The sequence below is a fragment of the Colletotrichum higginsianum genome, chromosome 2 (genome assembly GCF_001672515.1).
Source record: "Colletotrichum higginsianum IMI 349063 chromosome 2, whole genome shotgun sequence".
NCBI lineage: Eukaryota > Fungi > Ascomycota > Sordariomycetes > Glomerellales > Glomerellaceae > Colletotrichum > Colletotrichum higginsianum.
In genome coordinates, this window is record NC_030955.1 from 3263992 (window position 1) to 3278713 (window position 14722).

The window sequence follows — 14722 nt, forward strand, 5'->3', positions numbered from 1 at the left end:
CACAGGGGGTTTCCCCTCTTTCTTCTAGTGATTTCTTCTTCATTTTGCAGCATCATCCGTTCTGGGGCGTCCCCCCCCCCCTAGCTGGTTCATGATCTAGCGTATGGGACCGGTCTCCAACATGGTTATTGGGTAAACCAATCGAGAGTAAAAGTTGGTTCAAAACAATAATACACTGCAGTCAAATAGGACCTTCTTGAACCAAGGGAAATATTACGTGAAATACTATTCGGCTGGGGCAGTCGCATTCCTGGTATCATTACATGGCCCCTATGATGTATCGTACAATGGGTACGACGCACACGCGGTTCGTCTTCGACCTCGACGAAAGCAGGCCAACCAAAGAAGACCGACTGGTTCACGCAGGCCTGGACTCTGCCTCGATGTGCAGCAAAAACAAGTAGGCCTACAACGCTATGTGGCCAAGTGTACATCTGCTCGTAGCAAGTAGGTAATGCTTGCTGTACACAGGGACACCTGGTCCCGACATGGTCCGTCCGCCCCAAGTCATGTGTCCTGGCTTATTGAGCCAGAGACGTTCGTACACCTGAGGAGCCCCCTAACACCCGCCAGGTGTGCGATTTGTAAATGTGGTTGTAATGTGGTTGTAGTAGTGCTTCTCGGCGTCGGTGCCGTTGCTTTCTTCTACCTTGCCAATCCCTCTTGTTGTAAATGAATGATGTGCGAAATGTCCTTTTTCTTCTGCGCATCTGACAGCGGTCTGCCCTCATTATATGGGTCGCGAGGCACCTCGTCAGATGGCCCGCGTGAGGCTCGGCCGGGTGTCGATCGCGCCGAATGCGACTTTGATCGTTCTTCTGCCATTGCAGTGCTCTGAGAAATGGTCAGATGCATGTGAAGTTGCGTCATCACCAATACCTACTGGCTGTGTCTTTTCGGACAGTCTGGGGCGGCCGCGCTTCCGTTTTGCTGGCTCGTTGTATCCCTCCATAGATGGACCAGGCGATAAGCTGTAAGCGGAGCCTTCTGCCGGCGTCGTTGGGCTTTCTGCAACCATAGGCCGGGGTGCAGGCGCGGGCGCAAGGGGGGTCAGGTGTTGTGGCAACAAGGGCCTGAGCTGTCTCGCCTTGTCTGCCCGCGATGGCCGGCCTCTTTTGCGAGGCAGGAGCGATGCTTGGTGTTGCTGGCTAGGGCTCGAGGAACCGCTGATGGCTCCTAGGCTCTCCAGTCCGGTGGGTCGCGGTTTTATATTGGCAAGCTGTGAGTTGTGCGACTGCGAAGGCACTGACAAAACTGAAGGGGCAGACGTCGACGCATATGGCACCAGGTTCGGTGCAGCAGAGGCCAAGGGCGGCAGCTGTGCTGGTGGCTCCATCGGTGAGGCTGCAGCCAGGCGTTTTGGAGGCTGTTCCAGAAGATCGTTCATGGGTTTACGCTTCAAATCCGGTATCCTCATAGGACCTTGGAACATCTGGCCCGTGACGGTGATGCACTGTCCCACCGTGCGTCCTGATCCGCTACTATCAGTACCACATAGAGTCTTGAGGACTGCGGATGATGAGAAATCACGACATACCGCTGGGCAACTGCATCTTAAGCCAGTCTGGTTCGATAGTATGTGTTTTGAGAAACCCCACCAGAAGGCCAACATCTAGGTGGCTGGTCTTGATAACCTCCGCGAGGATAAACCTCTTCGATTGAGTTTTGAATCAGCATGAATATTCCGCGAGCGAACGAAGACGGGCCAACCTTTTCCTCTTCCGTAAAAGAGTAAGCCATCGTAAGAAGGGCCGAACGCTAAGCGAATGGGTGACATGAAAAATGCAAGAGAAGTCTGGTGATCCAAAGAGGTAGCAAGTCAGGCATTTGCGACGTGTATTTCTAGCAAAAGAGCGGCTCGGCGCTGTCGGCCAATGAAGATGGGTTATGAGTGGCGGAGACGCCGTTGAAATGGAAGTGAGCGTCGAGGAGTACAGGGACAAGAGCGAGCAAATGATTTGACGAAGGCGCGTGCGTATTCACGTCCCAGGTAGACAAGCGAGGAAGCAGACAGCAGATGCTCGTCGCAAAGGTTAAGAAACAGTAGCCGCCGGCGGAGGCTTCCGTTCTGCAACCCCGCGAAGTGAGTGTCGTCAACGGTTATTCCTGTAAGGCCGGGAATCAGCCACAACACGGATAGGACTGGTGAGAAGAGGCAATCAGGCCGGCGCAAGCGCGCGTTCCCAGCCCGAGGCCAACGCGATGGAAACGTCGTGTTACGACGTCGTCGAGGGAAGGTTGGACGATGCGCGAGGAGGGGGTAACACAGCCTCGGCAGGCTGTGTAGGAGGAAGAGGAGGTTTCGATTGTGTCGTTTGCTCCTGGGGGAACGAGACCAGGGCCACTTTGCGACTGCGACTGCGACTGCGACGGCGACGGCGACGGCGGGAGGAGGCCCTGCACGGCGCACAGTCGGGGACTTGCTGGCGTGACTAGGGTCGGTGGGGTGGCAGGAAATAGGCGTGGTTTGCGCGTGGGATTGAAAGACAGCACAGGGGAAACAGGCGAGATAGGTTTGCCGAGTCGTCAATTCCGCGTTATGCCTGTCTGGGAGTGACTTCCAGGGCACTGGTTCAGTCGAAACGTGGGACGGTACGTTGGGACGGTTGCTTGCAGCAAGGGCAGAAGGCCGGAGAATTCTTGATGAGACTCGGGGAACGGCGCGACAGTCGAGGCGGCTAAGCTACTGTTCGTCTCAAGATCAGTAGTGACGGAGAGGGCGATTACCGACAGGTCTTCCGTGGCATCGGGTTTTGCTGTGCTGAGTGAGACCTACAAAGTATGCACACAATGGTCAGATCAAGTCACGGCGACAGTAGCGCCGCCGTTGAGCTTGTTGGAGACTGCCCCAGTCAAGCAACCGCAGAGGCGCAATGTCCGAGGGATGCGCAACGAAGCGGAAGGGGCGAGATGGATCGCAAATAGGAATCCGAACCGGGGAAGCCTGCCGGGAAGGATGTCAAACGTCGCCTCTTCGTCCGCAGACCTGTCCATGTGCGTGGACGGCTGATGGTGGGGTGCACTGAGGCACTGCCAATTTGGTCGCAAGTTGCTGTAAGGTGACAAGACAGAAGAAGAAATGTACTGGCAATGATAACGATGATGACTGTACTCTCGATGATGGTGGGATGGATTGGTGGTGGGTGGTATGGCTGGATGGATGCATGGATGGACGTTGGCATGAACTGTTGTGCGCATCCTAACTCGGCGACGGGAATCGGGTCAACGACACAACGATGAGAGCGTGGAGTTGTTGGTATGGTGTGTGAGTGATAAGGAAAAAGTGTGTGAATGGCGCCGTGGTTGTCCATAATCCGTGTTGATCCTAGGCTTTTTGTCTTTTCCAATTTCCATCCGAGGAAGAGTGCTGTGTAATTTTCTGAAGCCGCTGTTGTCGCTGTTGTTGAAGTGTTGCGAGTTCGACGTCGAGAGCCTTCTGCCCATGCACATCTCCAGACTCCGTCGGGCAATACACCATATCCCATGCAACAAGCCCTCTATTCTCCTCCCTCTCTGCCACTCACACATATCTACACGCTCTCTTGTTCTCTTTCGTTCGTTTAACCGGGCAGTGGCTTTGTCCCACGCGCCTCTCGCGCCTCTTGTTCCGTAGTCGGTTCCTTGCTTTTTCTCGGCAACCAACCGCATCCTTTTGTCCATTGATTATGTACATGTCTCACCAGTCCCTCCGAGGTGAGGAGAAACACCCTGGTTGGCCACTGCCACATCCCAAAGGGGGCCTCTTTCGTTCGCATCTGAGGTCGAGAACGGGGCTTGACTCTCGTAACCAACTGCTGTGCTGGTTGACCCTCACTGGAGGTAAGGTAGGTAGTCAACCATCCTATCACATATGACTGCATACGCTGTACAGCTCTCCTACCTTCGCTCTCTGGCTCTGCAACATGCAATCGACAGAGCATATTGTATCCCTGCCTCCCGCCCGTCCTGTACACACACCTTCGGTGCAGCACGGTCCCTCTGCCACGCTGCGAGTGGCCTAGAACTGGGCTGAGAAGAGGCACATGCAGCCCCTTTGTGCAGAGCGCAGACTAGCATGCAGAGAGATGCAGATGCAGTGCCATTGCTGAAGCCAAATGGTTGCGTCTGCTGGCCAATCCAGTGGCCCGACATGTTCCGCCTGACTAGACTTGCTGCCACTTTGCAGGACGTCATTGTCGTTATGCTTGCCGGCAGCATAATACTGCCTGTCCTTTGACAATGAGAGACGTGAGCTTAAATGATTATATCCCATCAGAAATCGTCAGCACTAGCCACTGGCTGGCATAATGACGTTGAGAGGAATATTTGTAGGGGAGTTGGTAGGTAGGTAGGTGGGAAGCCAAATGAGAAATGGATTGAGTCGAGCTTGCGCATCACCTGCACTTGTGCTCACAACGTCCAGTTTCCAGCGTCCGTTGAACAAATAATGTACCTTGCCTCGCCAGCAATCACTTGATTGCTGCCCCAGGCGTGCTCGTGCTGTGAAGCGGTCCCCCTCCCTCCTTCCCAACTTGGGCGAGGGTGTTCCGTCAGCAGGTGGCCAGTCCGCTCGGTTTTCTTCAATTTCCCGACGCCCTTCTTCTGCGTCCGGTTCATCTCGTTCAAAACCGACCCGTTCGCCGCGACTTCGGACGTTTCCTACAAGCAACAACATAGTCAAAGGAAAAATACAGTCGCCTGACGACCGAATAAGGATATAAGGATATTTTAGCCCCGGCAACGTAATCGCGACTTGTCGTCCCCATTGGCTACCGTCCGGCCAAACCCATCCCTCTGGTGACTTTCGCAGGAAACCACTGGACTCCCTCTTCACCAATCATCGACCGACACTGGTATACATACTGTACGCCAGAGCCAGCACGGAGCACGGGTTCGTCACACTGTCTGCCTGTCCGCTTGTCAGAGGGGGCAGGGAACTGCAGTGAAGAGCAGCGCCGACTTGGGTGGGCACTCTCAGCCCCGAGTCTGCCGTTCGTTGCTGTGAGGCGTGAGTGGCCCGAAATGTGACCCAGAGGAAAGAAGTGGACGCAATGAGGCTGAAGAGTTGAAACCTCCCATTACTGCTCATTGAACGACGAGCGGATGTCAGTGTTGGCAAGTTGACAGACAAACCGACTCCGGATTCCCGTTGTCGCTGCGTTCGCCCACCGCCTCTTTATACCTACTCTTTTTGCCCAACTGGGCCACCTCATCCGGCTTCAGCGACGTCTTTGCTGCACAATGAGCTGGCAGACTCCCACTGGGAAGACCCACATGTACAACCCGCCCACGTTAATGGTCCTTTGCCATTCCCATATCCCCAGATGCCAGCAGACGATGCGGCCCTGCCGTAGCTGGCAGGGGAGGATGGCCAGGTTTGCTGCGGCTAATACCTAGATGCTGGCATTTGTGTGTCGGAACGCCTTATTGGCTCTTGCGTGGTTCATCCCGATGCCTGCATCGCCATGTTCATGTTCAGTGCGTCATGCTGCTCCAAACTCTCCTCCTCCTCTAGTTCATGCTCGTTTTGGGCGCTTGCGCGCATGCGCGTAGGGTACGCTAGAAAGAAAGGGCCCCCTCTACACCGTTCGGTTCGGTCCAGAAACACTCGGCTGATTGGGTATGGGACGAAGATGGCTGCGTGGCATCACACCGCAGGACGACTGCCATCAGGACCTACGGCTTCATTACAGGTCGAGTAGGAGGGCAATTGCAGAGGCTCACAAGTCTCTGTACCTTGTGCGAATACCACCACTTACCAATATGAGTCTCGAGCCCGATGTACTACAATCGAGCTCAAGGTGTATGTTCCTGGACGTATCATGCAGACCAGGTGGATGCAAAGTGTCGGTGAGGAATAGCCGAGAACTCCATCGCCGTAGTTGCTAGATAGAGCCCCATGCTTTGCCCAAGAACCTGCTGCGTATTGTAAGCCTCCTTCATCCTCAAAAGTACCATTATAGGACACGGCAACGGTGAATGACGGCAAGCGCCGAGTTCACGAGAATACGATGCCACAGTTCGGGACATTCGTGTTCACTGGCTTGCAGTTCAGGTAACCACCTCACATCCGTCATTGGTCATTGAAGGAGAAGACTGCAATTAGCACGAGGTAACGCCCCAAGGTCACATGAGCACGCGCTGTTTTGTGTTTCGATGCATTCATCGTGTTTCAAGGTTGGATTACTTTACGAAGCAAAGCATTGGGGCAATTGGGCAGTACAACGTTCTAGTGGGGGCTTCGGTGGCGTGGACTTCTTGCGAAGCAACCCCCGTTCCTGTGGGTTTTGGAAGATGGGTCCATTGCGGCAATCTAATTGGGCAGATCTCCCGCTTAACATTTCTGGGGAAGTTACGATCTGGTGAAAGGCTAGATCTCGGGACGCGGCAGCTGAGATAATCCGTTGTAAGCTTCCTCCCGGGCAAGGTCCGCAAATGCGGCGCCCTCAATAACCTTACCTAGGTAGGCATCGCAGGGAAGTGGCTAGTTTTGGCCCAAGCGCGACTGAACGGGCTGGGAGTGGCTGCCGTGGCTCACGTCGGAACCTGCTGCTACGAGATTGTCTTCCGCCAGTGCTTCTCATCATTGCGACTTCGCCCTGATTTCACTCTTCTTTTTTCCTCCTCTGCTTGTCTCTTCTTCGGCTGTCAGCGCAGTCTATTCCTGTGACCGGCACCGCCTTCTCAACTAGCAAAAAACCCACCAATTGTCCAATTGAAAATCGGCTTGCCGTACCTACTCGTGCGACGTCTGCAATGCCGGGAACCTTTGGCTCGGACTACTAACCCGGTCTTCCAACGCGCCGTCGCCTCTCGCAGCTCGCTCCCCCATTTCCTCTTTCGCCCTCCTATTTCCTTCTTTTCTTCTCCACCCAACACAACAATTGCAGCCACATGCGCACCGACCTGCCGACTTGCAAACCCTTTCGTCCTCCTTTTCCGACTTTCACTGAGCCTTCGGATTAGCTTAGCGCTCTGAGCGACACGAACCGCGAGACCGTCCCGCACCCCTCGTCTTGCGCGCGCACCCGGCCTGCCCAGGGTTTTCGTAACTGCTTGATGGAGGATGAAGCGTTGGCGACGGTGAAGATGGAGGAGGCCAAGATCGACGTCGGCATCGCGCCGCACAGCGTCAAGATGGAGCGGGACGCAAGCCGAACCTCGTCGCATAACAAGAGCAACCAAGGATCTCGCACTACCAGCATGTCGCCGGTCGAGGACACAACCAACGGCGAGGACACTTCGACGCCAGGAGGCACACTGCGGCCGAAGCTATCTCGCAAGACATCGCAAAAACCCGTCAAGCGCGAATCGCCCCTCTTCCACGACCTGCCCGATGTCACCGAGCAATCATGCAACACATTCCAGGTAATACCAGACTGCTTGTATGGATCCAAACACATGGGCTCGACCGACAATGATGCTCTCGATTGCGATTGTCGTTCTGAGTGGCGTAAGTTCCCTCCCCTGCTCTGTCTTAATGCTCTCTTGTACGGTACCCTCGCGAGCGCCCCCTAACTGGAGTATGCGTGTCTACAGACGATGGAAAAAATTTGTCCTGTGGCGAGGACTCGGATTGCATCAACAGAGCGACCAAGATGGAGTGCGTCGCGGGCGCTGGAAATTGCGGCGACGGCTGCCAGAACCAGAGATTCCAGCGCAAGGAGTACGCCAATGTTTCAGTCATCAAAACCGAGAAGAAGGGCTTCGGCCTCCGCGCCGACGTCGACTTGCAAGCTAACGATTTCATCTTCGAGTACATTGGCGAGGTCATCAACGAACCGACTTTCCGACGGCGCATGGTCCAATACGATGATGAGGGCATCAAGCACTTCTACTTCATGTCGCTGACCAAGCACGAATTTGTCGATGCGACAAAGAAGGGCAACTTGGGACGCTTCTGCAACCACTCGTGCAATCCGAATTGCTACGTCGACAAATGGGTCGTTGGGGAGAAGCTGCGCATGGGCATTTTCTCCTCACGCAGAATCAAGGCCGGTGAGGAGCTGGTCTTCAACTACAATGTTGACCGCTATGGAGCCGACCCCCAGCCCTGCTACTGTGGCGAACCGAACTGCACCGGATTCATTGGTGGCAAGACCCAGACCGAGCGGGCGACTAAATTGCCTCTTACCACTGTAGAGGCGCTGGGCATCGACGACGGCGACAGCTGGGACATTGCCGTCGCCAAGAAGCCGCGCAAGAAGAAGCCAGATGAGGACGATGAGGAGTACGTTAACAGCGTGCAGGCTAAGAGCCTCGACGATGACGGTGCTCGGAAGGTCATGGCGACCCTGATGCAGTGCAAGGAGAAGTGGATTGCGGTCAAGCTGTTGGAGCGCATTCAGCAGTGTCGGGATGAGCGGGTGATCCACTCGGTGATGCGCATGCACGCCTACCAGATCCTCAAGACCACGCTCAACACCTTTATCGACGACCACAACGTCGTTCTCCAGGTTCTCGACATCCTGGACAAATTCCCTCGACTGACGCGAAACAAGATCGAGGGCTCCAAGATTGAGGCCACTATTGATGGACTCACCCACTCAGAGCACGAAGAGGTCAGCGCAAAGTCCAAGAGGCTGTTGGATGAGTGGTCCAAACTGGAGCTTGGGTACCGCATTGGTAAGCGGAAGTTTGACCCCAATGCCTCTGCGACAAATTCCTTTCAAGAGCGACGCAACATGGACCGCGAAGAGGACCTCACTGCCAAGTCGACCCCTGATCCCCTGCAGAATATAGAAATACCCAAGGGTCCCCGAAGCAACATTCCGCAGCGGAATACACCCTTTTTCAACGGCCCCCCTCGCCAACGAAGACACCAGAACTTTAACAACAACAATACCAACAACGGCGCTCTACCAGCCGGGTGGTTCACAGCGACAGATCAGCGCGGCAACACCTACTTTTATAGCAAGAATGGGGCTACGACCTGGCAACGTCCCACGAAACCCGCAGATGCGCACAAATCGACGCCCAAGGCACTGCAAGAGCAGCAGTTGCTGAAGAACATCATCGACCAGGTCACCAAGGAACAGACCCCGAAACACTCGGCCTCGCAGACGCCTCAACGAGCAGAAACGCCCGTGCAGGAGACCAAGCAAGAAAAGTGGCGATTCCTTAGTACCGACAAGCAGATGAAGATCTATGAGAACACGGTATGTATTCCCACGTGAAGGTGGTCTACGAGCATGTGCTAACTTCTTCTAAAGCTTTTCCCCCACGTCAAGTACGTGATCGACAAGTACAGACACAAACTTCCCAAGGACGATCTCAAGCGATTGGGCAAGGACGTCTGTAAGAAGCTCGTTTCGTCAGACTACAAAGGCAAACGCGTCCAGGATCCGACAACACCACTCGATCAGAAGCAAGCCAGGAAAGTCAAGACCTACGTAAAAGACTTCCTGGACAAGGCCATCGTGAAGTTCAAGCAGTTTGAACAGGAGAAGGAGAAGGCGAGTCCTGCGGGTGGAGCAGACAAGCCGACAGATGGCGCCACAACTAGCAACGGCCCTAGTGTGGATACTGCCGATGTCGCGACGCCTGCCGATGTCGCGGATGAAGTGATGCTGTCAGACATAGAGGACGCAGGCTTGATGGGAAGTCCTGACCGCAAGCGCAAGCGTGGGGGAGAGGAGGCAGCAGAGTCCCTGAACCTGACTCCTTCTGATGAACCCTCTGTGAAGCGCTTGCGAGAGGATGATGTGGAAGATGGTCCAACGCCGCCACCCCCTCCACCCCCGCCTCCTGCTGACCTGGAATCTACTGCTACACCTGAGGAGCCAATGACAGAAGAGCAAAAAGCTCTCAGGGAGCAGGAGGAAGCTTTGATGAGAGAGAACGAGGAGTCCGAGCGGCTTGAGGAGGAGGCTGAACTCACCAAAACTAAGGATGTTGAAAGCGCGCCCCAGGGAAAGAATGACGCAACCCTCAACGGCCATTCCCAGTTTAACGAGAGAACGGTTACGACTGGCGGTGAAGATGCTGCTGATGAGTCGACATTTCCTATTACAAGCAACAAGACGACTCAGCAGCAAGAGGTCCTTGGACACTAGCTGTGAGCCGGACCAAAGGGAGCAGGAACACTTGGCACCGATGGTATAGAGAGGGAGAGGGAGAGATGGGAAGAGTGCTGTGGTCGTGAACAAGCGATCTTCACCATTGTACGTATAAGCAGGCATATCGCATTTTCCGGAAGGGGAACCAGCAGACCCCCGATCACCTGGTTGTTTGGTTTTTGTCAGATTACGTTGTGGATATTTGGGTCATGACCCATTGAGGTTGTGCCTCTTCTGCAATGCTCATTTCTTTTCTGATCTGCAGGAGGCGGCATAGCTCGGGCTTGGGGACACTGAGACGATGTGGGATGGACAGCAAGGACTGGTGGCATTTCAAGCATGGGTCTCTACATTTCATGCCTGAATAGGGCAAGGGGGAGGCAAAAGCATTCTGACAAAGGCATGTCATTTTTCCCAGTTCGAGTGGCTCTCATTGAGGAGAGGGGCCAGCATATTAGGTAGTAAAAGGGCACACCCCCCGCCACTGTGTGTGGTCAAATGGCATAATGAAATGAGGAAACTGAACAAGGTCGTTTTGTGCAGAAGACCTGGGCCCAAAGTTGCTGTGAAGCGGCCGTTTAATTGCTATTTTGCCCCTAACCCATTCTTTTTTTGAAGACCGACCAATCCTTGATGAACGCCATGCTACCAATGCCAGATGAAACTATTGTGTAGAAAGGGGCAGATCTGAAGACTCGATGTCTTTCTTTGTACAAGCTACTGCTCCTATGACAGAGCGTGCGCGGCCTCTGCTGACCATTCTGATCAAGAATGCCTCTCTCACCTCTGAGGCCTCCACCAGACATCGCCAACACCAGATGTGTGTGTGTGGGCGTGGGTATATGCGTGCTTCTCAGTCGTCAAAGTTTTCTACCTCGGACTCTTCCTCGCTGCTGCTCTCATCGCCGCCCCGCTTCCTCTTCTTCTTCCCGGGGAGCTCCTCCGGGGCCTCGTCCTTGCGCATGAAAATGTAGCTTCGCGCGGGCCTCTCCTCGCCCTTCCACGCCGCGCCGCTCGCCTCGCCCGTCTTCTTCTCTCTCACGACGCCGAGCGTCCGCGCGTGCTTGTACCCGGGGTATGCCCTTGAGTGAAACCTGAAGCTCTGGAGAGACTGCAGCCCAGCGTGGCGGCCGAGATCCTTGACGTTCCACAGGGTGTAGGGGTCGCCCTCGAAGAGGGTGATGACGATGGTGCCGCCAGGGGCGAGGGAGGGGATCGCCGAGTTGAAGAAGGCGACGAGGAGCTCCTGGTTGTAGCGAACCTGACGGTTGCGGTCGGTGGACTTGCCGCCGACGTGGGGGAAGTTGAAGAGGATGCGTTTGAACATGCCCTGCTTGGAGGGGGCCGACATGTGGAAGCCGCGATGGTTGGGGGCCGACTTGCGCGTGAAGGGTTTCATCGTGCGGCAGTCGACGTTGTAGAGGATCTTGTTGTTGTTGAGAACGGGGGGCTTGTACTTTTCGTCGTCGTCCTCGTCGAATTCCTCCTCGTCAGCGGCAGCGTTCTCGCCGCTGTCGTCTTCGTCGTCATTATCGTCATTGTCAGCCTCTTTATCATCGCCATCCTCGCCCTCGCCCTCGCCCTTGTCCGTCGCAGGTTTTGGTCCCGCCGGGGCGAGCTTCGGCTTGGCAGGGTTGTTAATGAGCGCAATGTTCTCGGAGGCGTGCGGGTATTTTTCCAGCAACTCGCGCTCGTTTTTCTCGAGGACGGTGGCCGTCACATTACGGCAGCCGTGGTGAACAGCGAGGCTGGCGGCGAAGCTGAGGTCGCCCTCGCCGACGAGGAGAATGGAGTCCTCAGGCGCGAAGGGGATGACGGGCTCCTGGTTCTGATGGTACTGCTGCTGCTGCTTCTTCTTCTTGGCGTCGCTCTCGGCGGCGTGCGCAGACTGGCTGTTCTTCTTCTTGTTGTTGTTCTGGGGCGGGCCGCCGGCGCCGTTCCTCTTCCTGCCAGAGTCGACGAAATGGCTCTTGTGGCTGATGTTGCCGAGCTTCCGCTTCTTGGCCATTGTGTGAGATGGTCTTTCTTTTTGTCTTTGTTTTCCCCGGAGAAGGTTGCGCGGTCCGAGGCGGTTGCGATTGAGGGTTCCTGGATCAACGTTCAACGGCGGCGCGCGTGTGGTGAGATCGCCGTGCAAAGTGAGATATGTAGTCGGTCTGCGGTGTTGATGTTGCAACCCGTGTCGGCGGCGGGGAGGGGGGGGGGGGGGGGGGTGCGCGCACCCCACGGCTGTACGTTGGCCGAGAACTTTTTTCCTTCCTGCCATTTTCTGCCGTTCTGGCTTTGCGACCCTGGCCGGCGGTGAATAGGGGTGGCGCGCGCCCCGGCGGCTCGGGAATAAACGAGGTTGAGCCGTGATCCCCCGTTGCCCGTGTGTGGCTTTCGCAGCGTTCCAGCGGTCCAGTGCCCGCCCTCTCAGCGTCACAGGGAGCCTCTCTCAGCGCCGTCCCCTTTTAACGGCCGTGTTGGAGACCGACGACCCCTGGAACGGGAGTGGGATTGGGCGACGCCGGGTTATGGAGAACAGCAGGGGGTGGAAGAGGAAGAGAGAAAAAAAAAGGGCGGGCGACGGGGAAGTATCCGGTACATCCATCTGGCCCTGGGCAAAAAAGATGGCGCTGTCCAGGGACTTGTGGACTTCGAACCCCAGGCGTGCGGACTTGGGTGGACATTCAAGGTTACAGGGAGAAGGGGAATCTCGGAATCAAGACAAGAATACGGTGAGATCTCTGAACGATGCGTTGTAGGACCTTGCTTAGGTACGACACCGATCTTGACCGCCGATATACGTGGTCTACTGATCATTGATTCATCCATCTTCGGAGCAGACCTGCAGTGGTGATTGTTCGTCCCTTCTTTCTTAGCGTTTTTGTTAGCCAAGTGGCCCAAACCTGGACGACGCGCTTACCTCCCGGCACGCCTGGAACCTTGAACAGCTTGCAATTATTGTGTGTAGGTAGAAGCAAGGGAGACGAGCATGTCAGGAGTCTCGTCCCGTCGGTAGTTGCCCATTGTTTGCCCGTGAACCGGAGGGTGACGGACATCTCGAGTCTGCCTGCTACTTAACATGTCCGACCCCGTTTCCTCATCGCATCATGGCACATGGTCAGCCACATATAGCTCCAACCTGCATCTCGCTGGGTCCTGGAGAAAGAACTTGATCCGGCTGGAGCTCGGGATCTGGCTGAAGGAGGCCCACCCGGACGGGACCAGAACCTGTAAAAGTCGCCCCTGTCCGACTCGTCCGAACAAGCTACGTACTGGAAAGAAAATGTCTGCTTCCATCGCCCAGACGGTCTGGTTGTTAGGGGTTTTTTTCTCCTTAGGGAAGGAAATGATGCGAGGAGGGAGCTGGGAAACCGGGTGAGAACAGTCACTCTCCCTGGGTCGGACGGTGGTGGTGGCACGACTGATTTTACTGTCGCCTGGGCCAACGGCGGACGATTCTACATGCAAACAGACTCCGGTTGAGGCGGTCGGCGTGATCCCTTGCTTGGCTTTAGAAGTAGGCCACTGGCTGCTATTTGCCTTCTTACGTCAGGTGTTGGGGCTCCTGCGATGCTCATGGATGCGCTTCCAAAAACGGTGTCTTTGCTCAGCAGCGCGTATCACTACTCTGTTCCCTGAGCCCATGTCCCCCGTCATGACGGAGTCGTCATGAGGCGAAGATGCAGCAACTTGGCTTGGAAAGGTCGCCGTCATACACATACTGTGAAGTCCATCTATTGAAGCAGTCAGAAACAAAACCCACCTTCGTCCGGATGGACACCTGAGACCACAAACCAGACGCAACCCAGGCATGCTCGCGTGTTGGCCTGCGAAGTCGCAAATCCACGTTTCGAGGACCTTGAGCGGCCCAGCACAGTCAGTGGTGACTTGAGGTGCTCCGAGAGGGCTTACACTGAAAAACGCAGGCCACAGCAGCCTGCCAGATGGCAAAACGTACAAGTACCAGGTACTTCATGCCCTTATTGCTCGACAGGGGTAGACGACTCTTTCCGGTTGTCGGATTATCCTCCGCTCCGGGCGAATGAGAGCGCGTCAAATCAGGCCTACTCCTACCAGATTGGTGTAAGTGTCTGCAGGACAGTGCTGGGCTGGGCCTTGCCTTCCGCCTCGCTGTAGCAGGGTGGTCACGTCTGCTCCTGCCTCTGCTGCCGTTCCGCCTGGTATTATTTGCAAAAGGCAGGAAGGGGAAAAAAGCGAAGCAATCTTTCGTTCCACGCCGCAATTCAACACCGCATTCGCGCCACTTGATATTGATAGTCGTCTCTGACGGTGAACCCCATCTTTTCTTTGACATCAATATCTACTCGCCCAGGCAGGTCTCTCATTGAGGAATCTCGGTCCTTGCGAGAGACCAGGCGGCTGCTTTTTCTTAGCCCACACCAGTACCGTCCCCCCGTCCAATCCACACCACACACACACACCTCACTCACTCTCGTGCTGTTCTCCGAACGGCCAACAACGAACTCCTACAACCCAAAAGCACCGGCCCGACCTTGAACATCCGCGCCTGCTCTTTCCTCTCTTGAGAACGATTGAATCGCTCCCAACCGGTCCATCGCTCAATTCTCATCCCTTTCAAGCCGCCCACCGAACTCATCTCACACTGACCCCGTCTCATTACACCCATACCCGCTCACGCTTTTGCCTCCACCCACCTCCATTTTCCCCATCCTCAC

General features: G+C 55.5%; 4 protein-coding genes across 4 annotated transcripts; 1 reads left to right on the plus strand and 3 right to left on the minus strand.

Moving 5' to 3' along the window:
- Positions 1–645: 645 nt before the first annotated feature.
- Positions 646–1740, minus strand: CH63R_02701 (uncharacterized protein; the record flags this gene model as incomplete). The annotated part of the gene is made up of 4 exons (XM_018297676.1): positions 646–834; positions 884–1470; positions 1538–1650; positions 1697–1740. The coding sequence occupies 4 exons, from the start codon at positions 1738–1740 to the stop codon at positions 646–648; spliced, it is 933 nt and encodes a 310-aa protein (XP_018162492.1).
- A 1059-nt stretch (positions 1741–2799) lies between these two features.
- Positions 2800–2994, minus strand: CH63R_02702 (uncharacterized protein; the record flags this gene model as incomplete). The annotated part of the gene is made up of 1 exon (XM_018297677.1): positions 2800–2994. The coding sequence occupies one exon, from the start codon at positions 2992–2994 to the stop codon at positions 2800–2802; it is 195 nt and encodes a 64-aa protein (XP_018162493.1).
- A 4044-nt stretch (positions 2995–7038) lies between these two features.
- CH63R_02703 (SET domain-containing protein) lies at positions 7039–10034 on the plus strand (the record flags this gene model as incomplete). The annotated part of the gene is made up of 3 exons (XM_018297678.1): positions 7039–7432; positions 7519–9137; positions 9192–10034. The coding sequence occupies 3 exons, from the start codon at positions 7039–7041 to the stop codon at positions 10032–10034; spliced, it is 2856 nt and encodes a 951-aa protein (XP_018162494.1).
- Positions 10035–10890: 856 nt separating this feature from the next.
- On the minus strand, positions 10891–12045 carry CH63R_02704 (uncharacterized protein; the record flags this gene model as incomplete). The annotated part of the gene is made up of 1 exon (XM_018297679.1): positions 10891–12045. One exon carries the CDS (start codon positions 12043–12045, stop codon positions 10891–10893), a length of 1155 nt encoding a protein of 384 aa, XP_018162495.1.
- Between the last annotated feature and the right edge of the window lie 2677 nt (positions 12046–14722).